The following is a 13926-nucleotide window of genomic DNA, read 5'->3' on the forward strand; positions in this document are numbered from 1 at the left end:
TAGATGACGTATAGTGTGTACTCGTCCAGACAGAGGCAAGTGGCACAAGATGTCTTATAAACCAATGTTAAATCTCATATTGTAACAGCATATCTTATAAACCAATGTTAAATCTCATATTGTAACAGCATATCTTATAAACCAATGTTAAATCTCATATTGTAACAGCATATCTTATAAACCAATGTTAAATCTCATATTGTAACAGCATATCTTATAAACCAATGTTAAATCTCATATTGTAACAGCATATCTTATAAACCAATGTTAAATCTCATATTGTAACAGCATATCTTATAAACCAATGTTAAATCTCATATTGTAACAGCATATCTTATAAACCAATGTTAAATCTCATATTGTAACAGCATATCTTATAAACCAATGTTAAATCTCATATTGTAACAGCATATCTTATAAACCAATGTTAAATCTCATATTGTAAAAAAAGAAAAAAAAATACAGATGCCGTATTTGAGATAATAAAAAAAAAAGCTTCTAAAGATTGTAATTTCCACTATGAAATTACAGACTAGATTTTCGCCTTATGAATACTGTATCAACCCCTACAAAAAAAAAAATCCATTAATTATAATCCAGAACAATAATTCCCATTTCCTGTTGCTGCAGGATTCTTTTCCTGCTGTAGCCAACTGGCTCTAACGAAGCTGCTCCATCTGTATCACTGTACTGTTAACTGTCATGATCTACAGTCATCCCATTACTTCCTCGACGTCGACTTGTCAACCCTTCTTCAGCTTTTATAGTATTCTTCCCTTAGTCCTAGCTTGCTATTAAAAAAAACTTAAATTTTTGAGAATTAATACAATTTTACGATTGATTTTTTCAATTTTTGGTCAGACTGCTCAGTACAACATCTCATCCTCATCCTGACTGGTCAGACTGCTCAGTACAACATCTCAACCTGACTGGTCAGACTGCTCAGTACAACATCTCATTCTCAACCTGACTGGTCAGACTGCTCAGTACAACATCTCATCCTCAACCTGACTGGTCAGACTGCTCAGTAAAACATCTCATCCTCAACCTGACTGGTCAGACTGCTCAGTACAACATCTCATCCTGACTGATCAGACTGCTCAGTACAACATCTCATCCTGACTGATCAGACTGCTCAGTACAACATCTCATCCTCAACCTGACTGGTCAGACTGCTCAGTACAACATCTCATCCTCAACCTGACTGGTCAGACTACTCAGTACAACATCTCATCCTCAACCTGACTGGTCAGACTGCTCAGTACAACATCTCATCCTCAACCTGACTGGTCAGACTGCTCAGTACAACATCTCATCCTCAACCTGACTGGTCAGACTGCTCAGTACAACATCTCATCCTGACTGGTCAGACTGCTCAGTACAACATCTCATCCTCAACCTGACTGGTCAGACTGCTCAGTACAACATCTCAACCTGACTGGTCAGACTGCTCAGTACAACATCTCATCCTCAACCTGACTGGTCAGACTGCTCAGTACAACATCTCATCCTCAACCTAACTGGTCAGACTGCTCAGTACAACATCTCATCCTGACTGGTCAGACTGCTCAGTACAACATCTCATCCTCAACCTGACTGGTCAGACTGCTCAGTACAACATCTCAACCTGACTGGTCAGACTGCTCAGTACAACATCTCAACCTGACTGGTCAGACTGCTCAGTACAACATCTCATCCTGACTGGTCAGACTGCTCAGTACAACATCTCAACCTGACTGGTCAGACTGCTCAGTACAACATCTCAACCTGACTGGTCAGACTGCTCAGTACAACATCTCATCCTCAACCTGTGCTGTGGCTTAATGGCTTTGCAAAATAAACACTGATATTAAATAACCCCAAAAGCCAAAGTTTAATCAATGTTGGTGTAGAACAGAGACATCTGACGTGGGGGGGTAATGAAAAGCGTTCAACGTGGTGGTTGTGGTCATTTGTCCCGTCTATTACAGCTCAGTCCGTTTAGGAGGCCGAACACAGAGCCACTCCACCTGTCTTTCTGTCAAATGTTTCAATCTTCTTCTTGCTCCGTTCTTCTTCTTCTTCTTCCTCCATTCTTCTTCTTCTTCCTCCATTCTTCTTCTTCTTCTTCCTCCATTCTTCTTCTTCTTCTTCTTCTTCCTCCATTATTCTTCTTCTTCTTCTTCCTCCATTCTTCTTCTTCTTCCTCCATTCTTCTTCTTCTTCTTCTTCCTCCATTCCTCTTCCTCTTCTTCTTCTTCTTCTTCTTCTTCTACACAGGGAAGCAGATAGAACAACACTCCAGACAGATCTCCAGACAGTCGGAAGACTCGCAGCAGTCCTCTAGTATCCCACAATCCAACAGGGCAGAGCAGGCGTCCTCCCCACAGGCCAACCCGCCGGCAGCCCCCTCCCCACAGCAACACAGCACCTCACAGCCCTCTCCGCACGCCAGGCACTGGGCCAGCACTGAGCACAGGGACAGCACCTCACAGAACAGACAGGCCAGGACACAGTGTACACAGCAGTCTGTGGGGGGGGGGGGGGGGATAACATATATTTAATTAGAATATAGAGAACATATTGTGTTCTTGTGTTTTGTGTACATGCTCACTACTTCCTGCTGACCTCATGACAGGTTCCCATCCTAAAAGAGGTTACTCACCTCAACGGTCTTTTCCTGGTTAAATACAATAAAAGACCACACAGAGGTCAGGACCCAGGGTTAACACCTAATAATGTTATATATTAAATACGGTATATTTAAGGTCAGGACCCACCCAGGGTTAACACCTGATAATGTTATATATTAAATACGGTATATTTAAGGTCAGGACCCACCCAGGGTTAACACCTGATAATGTTATATATTAAATACGGTATATTTAAGGCCAGGACCCACCCAGGGTTAACACCTGATAATGTTATATATTAAATACGGTATATTTAAGGTCAGGACCCAGGGTTAACACCTGATAATGTTATATATTAAATACGGTATATTTAAGGTCAGGACCCACCCAGGGTTAACACCTGATAATGTTATATATTAAATACGGTATATTTAAGGTCAGGACCCAGGGTTAACACCTGATAATGTTCTATATTAAATACGGTATATTTAAGGTCAGGACCCAGGGTTAACACCTGATAATGTTCTATATTAAATACGGTATATTTAAGGTCAGGACCCAGGGTTAACACCTGATAATGTTATATATTAAATACGGTATATTTAAGGTCAGGACCCAGGGTTAACACCTGATAATGTTATATATTAAATACGGTATATTTAAGGCCAGGACCCAGGGTTAACACCTGATAATGTTATATATTAAATACGGTATATTTAAGGTCAGGACCCAGGGTTAACACCTGATAATGTTATATATTAAATACGGTATATTTAAGGTCAGGACCCAGGGTTAACACCTGATAATGTTATATATTAAATACGGTATATTTAAGGTCAGGACCCAGGGTTAACACCTGATAATGTTATATATTAAATACGGTATATTTAAGGCCATGAAGGGTGAGGAGTGACAGATTAACATTATATTACATGTAGACAAACATACAAGTCATTAGTGGCATATCAATCAATTAATGTGTCAATCAATTACATTTCATGTATTTAGCCAGTTTAACAATAACAAAGCCTCATTTTTTTATCATTGAATAACAAAAAACTGAGTGTTTTCTTTTTAGCCGTTTGGAATAACAAAAAACTGAGTGGCAAAATCCAGTGAAAACTCACATTGTTTTCTTTTTAGCCGTTTGGTGACTTGTGTAACGCCACCAGGTCAACGTATCCCAACTGTTTATCGGTGACCGCCTGATGGTGAAGGGGCCAGACAGCAGAACTGATAAAGCTGTCAGAGGGGAACGTGGCTTCAAGGTGGCTTTAAGATAAAGACTAGATCGTAGTGACGGGGGGGGGGGGGGTCACATTGCCCCCAGACAGGAACCTATTTCATTGGTTCAAATCAATGATTCTGCCAGCTAAGACCAATGAAGTGGCTCCTTTTCTGGCATAGTTATGGTTACCCGAGCAGTGTAGAAGGGACCCGAACACCTGACAAAAACGTTCTTAGAACTCAAGTCAACAATATTTGAAGACCTTTATTCTACTGTTCATTTTTTACACTGTCCTTACCCATCTTTTCTGTCCGCTTTTGTATAATCATACGTGTAACGAAGTTACAACATACCTCACCTGTATATCCACTATAACCCCACCTGTATCCACTATAACCTCACCTGTATCCACTATAACCTCACCTGTATCCACTATAACCCCACCTGTATCCACTATAACCTCACCTGTATCCACTATAGCCCCACCTGTATCCACTATAACCTCACCTGTATCCACTATAACCCCACCTGTATCCACTATAACCTCACCTGTATCCACTATAACCTCACCTGTATATCCACTATAACCCCACCTGTATCCACTATAACCTCACCTGTGTCCACTATAACCTCACCTGTATCCACTATAACCTCACCTGTATATCCACTATAACCTCACCTGTATCCACTATAACCTCACCTGTATATCCACTATAACCTCACCTGTATATCCACTATAACCTCACCTGTATATCCACTATAACCCCACCTGTATATCCACTATAACCTCACCTGTGTCCACTATAACCTCACCTGTATCCACTATAACCTCACCTGTATATCCACTATAACCTCACCTGTATATCCACTATAACCTCACCTGTATCCACTATAGCCCCACCTGTATATCCACTATAACCCCACCTGTATATCCACTATAACCTCACCTGTATATCCACTATAGCCGCACCTGTATATCCACTATAACCTCACCTGTATCCACTATAACCCCACCTGTATATCCACTATAACCCCACCTGTATATCCACTATAACCTCACCTGTATCCACTATAACCCCACCTGTATATCCACTATAACCTCACCTGTATATCCACTATAACCTCACCTGTATATCCACTATAACCTCACCTGTATCCACTATAGCCCCACCTGTATATCCACTATAACCCCACCTGTATATCCACTATAACCCCACCTGTATATCCACTATAACCTCACCTGTATATCCACTATAACCCCACCTGTATATCCACTATAACCCCACCTGTATATCCACTATAACCTCACCTGTATCCACTATAACCTCACCTGTATATCCACTATAACCTCACCTGTATATCCACTATAACCCCACCTGTATATCCACTATAACCTCACCTGTGTCCACTATAACCTCACCTGTATATCCACTATAACCCCACCTGTATCCACTATAACCTCACCTGTATCCACTATAACCCCACCTGTATCCACTATAACCTCACCTGTATATCCACTATAACCTCACCTGTATATCCACTATAGCCCCACCTGTATATCCACTATAACCTCACCTGTATATCCACTATAACCTCACCTGTATATCCACTATAACCCCACCTGTATATCCACTATAACCTCACCTGTGTCCACTATAACCTCACCTGTATCCACTATAACCTCACCTGTATATCCACTATAACCTCACCTGTATCCACTATAACCTCACCTGTATATCCACTATAACCTCACCTGTATATCCACTATAACCTCACCTGTATCCACTATAACCTCACCTGTATATCCACTATAACCTCACCTGTATATCCACTATAACCCCACCTGTATCCACTATAGCCCCACCTGTATCCACTATAACCTCACCTGTATATCCACTATAACCCCACCTGTATATCCACTATAACCCCACCTGTATATCCACTATAACCTCACCTGTATCCACTATAACCTCACCTGTATATCCACTATAACCTCACCTGTATATCCACTATAACCCCACCTGTATCCACTATAACCTCACCTGTATCCACTATAACCCCACCTGTATCCACTATAACCTCACCTGTATCCACTATAACCCCACCTGTATCTACTATAACCCCACCTGTATGCACTATAGCCCCACCTGTATATCCACTATAACCTCACCTGTATCCACTATAACCCCACCTGTATCCACTATAACCCCACCTGTATGCACTATAGCCCCACCTGTATATCCACTATAACCCCACCTGTATCCACTATAGCCCCACCTGTATATCCACTATAACCCCACCTGTATCCACTATAACCCCACCTGTATGCACTATAGCCCCACCTGTATATCCACTATAACCCCACCTGTATATCCACTATAACCCCACCTGTATCCACTATAACCTCACCTGTATATCCACTATAACCCCACCTGTATATCCACTATAACCCCACCTGTATCCACTATAGCCCCACCTGTATATCCACTATAACCCCACCTGTATATCCACTATAACCCCACCTGTATCCACTATAGCCCCACCTGTATATCCACTATAACCCCACCTGTATATCCACTATAACCCCACCTGTATCCACTATAGCCCCACCTGTATATCCACTATAACCCCACCTGTATATCCACTATAACCCCACCTGTATATCCACTATAACCCCACCTGTATATCCACTATAGCCCCACCTGTATATCCACTATAGCCCCACCTGTATATCCACTATAACCCCACCTGTATCCACTATAACCCCACCTGTATATCCACTATAGCCCCACCTGTATATCCACTATAACCCCACCTGTATCCACTATAACCTCACCTGTATCCACTATAACCCCACCTGTATATCCACTATAGCCCCACCTGTATATCCACTATAACCCCACCTGTATCCACTATAACCTCACCTGTATCCACTATAACCCCACCTGTATATCCACTATAGCCCCACCTGTATCCACTATAACCTCACCTGTATCCACTATAACCCCACCTGTATATCCACTATAACCCCACCTGTATATCCACTATAACCCCACCTGTATCACTATAACCTCACCTGTATCCACTATAACCTCACCTGTATCCACTATAACCTCACCTGTATCCACTATAACCCCACCTGTATATCCACTATAACCCCACCTGTATCCACTATAACCTCACCTGTATCCACTATAGCCCCACCTGTATATCCACTATAACCCCACCTGTATATCCACTATAACCTCACCTGTATATCCACTATAGCCCCACCTGTACATCCACTATAACCCCACCTGTATATCCACTATAACCCCACCTGTATATCCACTATAACCCCACCTGTATATCCACTATAGCCCCACCTGTATATCCACTATAACCCCACCTGTATATCCACTATAACCCCACCTGTATCCACTATAGCCCCACCTGTATATCCACTATAACCTCACCTGTATCCACTATAACCTCACCTGTATCCACTATAGCCCCACCTGTATATCCACTATAACCCCACCTGTATATCCACTATAACCTCACCTGTATATCCACTATAGCCCCACCTGTATATCCACTATAACCCCACCTGTATATCCACTATAACCCCACCTGTATATCCACTATAACCCCACCTGTATATCCACTATAGCTCCACCTGTATATCCACTATAACCCCACCTGTATATCCACTATAACCCCACCTGTATATCCACTATAACCCCACCTGTATATCCACTATAGCCCCACCTGTATATCCACTATAACCCCACCTGTATATCCACTATAACCCCACCTGTATCCACTATAACCCCACCTGTATATCCACTATAGCCCCACCTGTATCCACTATAACCCCACCTGTATATCCACTATAACCCCACCTGTATCCACTATAACCCCACCTGTATCCACTATAACCCCACCTGTATCCACTATAACCCCACCTGTATATCCACTATAACCCCACCTGTATCCACTATAACCTCACCTGTATCCACTATAACCTCACCTGTATCCACTATAACCTCACCTGTATCCACTATAACCCCACCTGTATCACTATAACCTCACCTGTATCCACTATAACCTCACCTGTATATCCACTATAACCTCACCTGTATCCACTATAACCCCACCTGTATATCCACTATAGCCCCACCTGTATATCCACTATAACCCCACCTGTATATCCACTATAACCCCACCTGTATATCCACTATAACCCCACCTGTATATCCACTATAGCCCCACCTGTATATCCACTATAACCCCACCTGTATATCCACTATAACCCCACCTGTATCCACTATAACCCCACCTGTATATCCACTATAGCCCCACCTGTATCCACTATAACCCCACCTGTATATCCACTATAACCCCACCTGTATCCACTATAACCCCACCTGTATCCACTATAACCCCACCTGTATCCACTATAACCCCACCTGTATATCCACTATAACCCCACCTGTATCCACTATAACCCCACCTGTATCCACTATAACCTCACCTGTATCCACTATAACCTCACCTGTATGCACTATAACCCCACCTGTATATCCACTATAACCCCACCTGTATCACTATAACCTCACCTGTATCCACTATAACCTCACCTGTATATCCACTATAACCTCACCTGTATCCACTATAACCCCACCTGTATATCCACTATAGCCCCACCTGTATATCCACTATAACCCCACCTGTATATCCACTATAACCCCACCTGTATATCCACTATAACCCCACCTGTATATCCACTATAGCCCCACCTGTATATCCACTATAACCCCACCTGTATATCCACTATAGCCCCACCTGTATATCCACTATAGCCCCACCTGTATATCCACTATAGCCCCACCTGTATATCCACTATAACCCCACCTGTATATCCACTATAGCCCCACCTGTATATCCACTATAACCCCACCTGTATATCCACTATAGCCCCACCTGTATATCCACTATAACCCCACCTGTATATCCACTATAGCCCCACCTGTATATCCACTATAACCCCACCTGTATATCCACTATAGCCCCACCTGTATATCCACTATAGCCCCACCTGTATATCCACTATAACCCCACCTGTATATCCACTATAGCCCCACCTGTATATCCACTATAGCCCCACCTGTATATCCACTATAACCCCACCTGTATCCACTATAACCCCACCTGTATATCCACTATAGCCCCACCTGTATATCCACTATAACCCCACCTGTATCCACTATAACCTCACCTGTATCCACTATAGCCCCACCTGTATATCCACTATAGCCCCACCTGTATCCACTATAACCTCACCTGTATGCACTATAGCCCCACCTGTATCCACTATAACCTCACCTGTATATCCACTATAACCCCACCTGTATCCACTATAACCCCACCTGTATCCACTATAACCCCACCTGTATCCACTATAGCCCCACCTGTATCCACTATAACCTCCCCTGTATCCACTATAACCCCACCTGTATCCACTATAACCCCACCTGTATATCCACTATAGCCCCACCTGTATCCACTATAACCCCACCTGTATCCACTATAACCTCACCTGTACCCATTATAACCTCACCCGTGTGCACTATAGCCCCACCTGTATCCACTATAACCCCACCTGTATCCACTATAACCTCACCTGTATCCACTATAACCCCACCTGTATCCACTATAACCTCACCTGTATCCACTATAACGTCACCTGTATGCACTATAACCCCACCTGTATCCACTATAACCTCACCTGTGTCCACTATAGCCCCACCTGTATCCACTATAACCTCACCTGTATCCACTATAACCTCACCTGTATCCACTATAACCCCACCTGTGTCCATTATAACCTCCCCTGTATCCACTATAACCCCACCTGTATCCACTATAACCTCACCTGTGTCCACTATAACCTCACCTGTATCCACTATAACCTCACCTGTATCCACTATAACCCCACCTGTATCCACTATAACCTCACCTCTGTCCACTATATCCTCACCTGTATCCACTATAACCTCACCTGTATCCACTATAACCCCACCTGTACCCACTATAACCCCACCTGTACCCACTATAACCCCACCTGTATCACTATAACCTCACCTGTATCCACTATAACCTCACCTGTATCCACTATAACCCCACCTGTATCCACTATAACCTCACCTGTATCCACTATAACCCCACCTGTGTCCACTATAACCTCCCCTGTATCCCCTATAACCTCCCCTGTATCCACTATAACCCCACCTGTATCCACTATAACCTCACCTGTGTCCACTATAACCTCACCTGTGTCCACTATAACCTCACCTGTATCCACTATAACCTCACCTGTATCCACTATAACCCCACCTGTATCCACTATAACCCCACCTGTATCCACTATAACCCCTGCTGTACCCACTATAACCTCCCCTGTATCCACTATAACCCCACTATATATATTGACTGTCTATGAAACGTAGAATAATTCGTTTTTATTCTCACCATCTCCAGCTATTTCCTTTATCTGAGTGGCGTCAGCTTTCAATGAGTTCTGGCTCCTTGTGGTGGACGGCAGGTGTTGTTTTTTAATAGGGTACCCATGGTGTCTGTCACAGGCTGGGGACTGAGGGGACTGAGGTGGGCTCCATCCTCTCTGGTCAAGAGAGGCAGATGGAGGGGTACAGACGGGGGAGGGGGAGGCTCCGTTGATCAGGGTCTTGGGGGAAGTTTTCGGACTGGACGACACAGGGACCCCGCTGGGAAGCTCTACTGTGTGAGTGAGCAGTCAATCAATCAATCAATCAATCAATCTATCAATCAATGTTTACTTTATACAGCGCTGAACATTTATCATAAAGTTAATAAAAGCAGAAGCTGTCGAAGTAATGTTTTGAAGTGTTTCCATCATTATCAGTAGCATTACCTCTCGGTAGATGGTAGGGGTTTGATGGTATACTGTTTGGTAGGAGATGTGACGCGTCGTCAGTTGTGTTGAGATCTGTCATAGAATCATCACTATCTTCACCATCAGCTCTGGCAGACCTTACAGAGGGCCCTGGGAGCTCTGCTGAACCAGGATCGACACAATAACACTTACAGAGGGCCCTGGGAGCTCTGCTGAACCAGTACAGGTATACATATACATGGTATACATATTTGTCTACTATAACCTAACCTGTATCCACTATAACCTCACCTTTCCCCACTATAACCCAACCTGTAATCACTTTAACCTCACCTGTATCCACTATAACCTCCCCTTTATCCACTATAACCTCCCCTGTATCCACTATAACCTCACCTGTATCCACTATAACCTCACCTGTATCCACTATAACCTCACCTGTATCCACTATAACCTCACCTGTATCCACTATAACCTCACCTGTGTCCACTATAACCTCACCTGTATCCACAATAACCCCACCTGTATCCACTATAACCTCCCCAGTATCCACTATAACCCCACCTGTATCCACTATAACCATACCTGTATCCACTATAACCATACCTGTATCCACTATAACCATACCTGTATCCACTATAACCCCACCTGTATCCACTATAACCCCACCTGTATCCACTATAACCATACCTGTATCCATTTTAACCCCACCTGTGTCCACTATAACCCAACCTGTATCCACTATAGCCCCACCTGTATCCACTATAACCTCCCCTGTAGCCACTGTAACCTCACCTGTATCCATTTTAACCCCACCTGTGTCCACTATAACCCAACCTGTATCCACTATAGCCCCACCTGTATCCACTATAACCTCCCCTGTAGCCACTGTAACCTCACCTGTGTTCACAATAACCTCCCCTGTATCCACTATAACCTCCCCTGTAGCCACTGTAACCTCACCTGTGTTCACAATAACCTCCCCTGTATCCACTATAACCCCACCTGTATCCACTATAACCCCACCTGTATCCACTATAACCTCACCTTTGTGTTCCCCGGCTGTCCCATTAGACAGTGGCTGTTGGGTAAAAACATTGGGTAGTGGCTGTGGTTGTGGCTGTGTGGTCTGGTACTCTGGCAGGTCCAGGGGACACTTGGCCACCTCCTGTCCCTTGACCCTGTCCTGACTGATGACTGTCTCTCCTGTCCTCCCCTGCTGCAGCAGCTCCATGTTGTCCAGACAGCCAGGCTCCTCTCCAGACACCTATTACCAACCCTGAACATAACACAGGAGGTTAAATGTTGGGATTCAATCTCATCAGTGGTAGATCCAAGTTATATATTGCTGTTGACATTTAAAGGTAATTTTCCGTTTGACCTGACCTATGCCATGTTTAAACGTAAAAGCGGTCTCTGCAAATGCAACAACATTGCCTTTAAAAGCTGCTTAGCCGATAAAACGCGATCGGATTAAATCCCGGCCTAAACTAAATATTATGAAATGAATTAAAACAGATAGAGAAACAATTTCAGATGTGAAACTGATCTCAGAGATGTTCATTTACACAGAAGTTTAAAGGACTTGTTCCATGAGCAAAACACCCTTGTATGGATGGTTAACTGAGTGGACTCAGAGTACAGTAGGGAACATTTAAAACTAGGTCAATGGACATATTTTAGGGTACAATGATTTCCACATTTTCCATTTTTCAATATGCAATGTCTTCCCTAATTATTTATTTAAAAAAAATATTCACTCAGCCTATTTTTGACGTGTGTTGTCTTCTCCACGTCTTGACGTTTCGTGCGTAATCTTTATGATTACCGGACAACGTTGGTTCATTGAAACCAAATCAACATTCAGACTTACTTTAGTCTATTAGTCATATTATTATTCATTGCCTTACAAGTCTTTCTTGAATTGGCTACTAAAATGTTACTTTACTTATTTTAAACTGAACTTTTACTAACCAGTTATTATCAGATGTCATAGTTCATGGAAATGCGCAAATGAAGTATTCTAGGGGTATAATTTTTTTATGTCATTAATTCATAGCTTTATGAATTAAGGCCAATTGGTAAACTGCTATGAAAAAAAATTAATCTTCCAAATAAATCAACGCCCACACAGTAAGAAACTATCCCAAACAAAAAACGCTAATTTTAACCTATTAGTATGCTTACCTGAACTTGATGCCAGTCTTAGACCACGGGTGAAACAATGCAGAAAACATGAGTTTGTAAACTATCGGAAAAACTTGACATCCCGCCACATTCTGTCGGTAATGGACTCGTCTCATGTGTTGGTCTTAAAAGCGAGCAGTGACTGCGCTGACAGATGCGCGTTAGCGGATGAACCGGGCAGCAGTTTGAGTGCGAGACCGGGATGGGGTCGAGCGTCATCAAGATAGACCACCTCCGCTTCCTTTCCCACAGTAAGAAACTCGGGTTACTTGAATAACAGTCAACGTGTTCAAATCATTAGAGCTAACCAGGGATGCGTCTATCTAGTCAGCTGTTGAATATTTGACACACTTGGCATTTGATTATGCCTAACCTATGTTTCCCAAAAAACTTTGACCAGAACTTTTAATATAAAACATACTTCTTCTTATCATGACTATATATATCTGTGTGTCACAATGCGGGCAGTTTTGACTGTTATTACTCCTTTTCTAGTTTAGATAGGCTACTGAATATCTCATTAAATAAGACAAATCTCATTCAGCTACATGTCTGTTTTATACTCGTTTTTTAACTCGTATTCCCCAAAACGCATCAGTGCTGCTCAGGTGTTACGTTTTTTATGCAATCCTGCCAGCTAGTGGAGACTATCTGTCATTACAGGCTACCTGCCACTAATATCAGCTGTTCCGTTTTAGAACAGGAGAAATGGAAGTGGTGATCGTAGTGACGTCTCCTTCACTCCAGACAGAGCAAGGGGCAGGAGACGGACTGACCAGCCATAGTCAGACAGGCAGGCAGGCAGACATTTTAAATGGTATGTGTTTTAACCCTTAACACCTAAAAGTATAAGCCATTTTATTTATTTATTTATTTCACCTTTATTTAACCAGGTAGGCTAGTTGAGAACAAGTTCTCATTTGCAACTGCGACCTGGCCAAGATAAAGCATAGCAGTGTGAACAGACAACAACAGAGTTACAC

General features: G+C 42.9%; 1 protein-coding gene and 2 long non-coding RNA genes across 6 annotated transcripts; all 3 read right to left on the reverse strand.

The window, feature by feature from the left end:
- Positions 1-810: 810 nt before the first annotated feature.
- Positions 811-1024, reverse strand: LOC149981354 (uncharacterized). Its single transcript, XR_016483463.1, has 2 exons — positions 926-1024; positions 811-890 (listed from the first exon to the last, which is right to left on the reverse strand). It is a non-coding gene; the product is annotated as an uncharacterized LOC149981354 (long non-coding RNA).
- A 305-nt stretch (positions 1025-1329) lies between these two features.
- LOC149981355 (uncharacterized) lies at positions 1330-1820 on the reverse strand. Its single transcript, XR_016483462.1, has 3 exons — positions 1768-1820; positions 1435-1516; positions 1330-1399 (listed from the first exon to the last, which is right to left on the reverse strand). It is a non-coding gene; the product is annotated as an uncharacterized LOC149981355 (long non-coding RNA).
- Positions 1821-2064: 244 nt separating this feature from the next.
- Positions 2065-13575, reverse strand: LOC118966128 (uncharacterized). Of its 4 annotated transcripts, none has more exons than XM_036989088.2 (5): positions 12944-13575; positions 11804-12035; positions 10775-10918; positions 10354-10617; positions 2065-2508 (listed from the first exon to the last, which is right to left on the reverse strand). In XM_036989088.2, exons 2-5 carry the CDS (start codon positions 11988-11990, stop codon positions 2252-2254), a joined length of 852 nt encoding a protein of 283 aa, XP_036844983.2. In that variant the 5' UTR covers positions 11991-12035; positions 12944-13575; the 3' UTR covers positions 2065-2251. The 4 variants fall into 4 exon arrangements, with proteins under 4 accessions (XP_036844983.2, XP_036844980.2, XP_036844982.2 ...); XM_036989085.2 differs by having other exon boundaries at positions 10354-10620; XM_036989087.2 differs by having other exon boundaries at positions 10354-10620; positions 10775-10915; positions 12944-13474.
- Positions 13576-13926: the final 351 nt, after the last annotated feature.

This window comes from Oncorhynchus mykiss, chromosome 9 (genome assembly GCF_057628025.1).
Source record: "Oncorhynchus mykiss isolate SJ-2025 chromosome 9, ASM5762802v1, whole genome shotgun sequence".
Classification (NCBI taxonomy): Eukaryota; Metazoa; Chordata; class Actinopteri; order Salmoniformes; family Salmonidae; genus Oncorhynchus; species Oncorhynchus mykiss.

Bases quoted from the DNA above. Each gene is read 5' to 3' on its own strand.
- LOC118966128 (XM_036989085.2), bottom strand. From the start codon at position 11,990: ATGGAGCTGCTGCAGCAGGGGAGGACAGGAGAGACAGTCATCAGTCAG. The intron at 10,919-11,803 runs GTGAGGTTATAG...ATCCTGGTTCAG, and splicing joins GACAGCCGGGGAACACAAAG to CAGAGCTCCCAGGGCCCTCT. The intron at 10,621-10,774 runs GTAATGCTACTG...TCACTCACACAG, and splicing joins CCCCTACCATCTACCGAGAG to TAGAGCTTCCCAGCGGGGTC.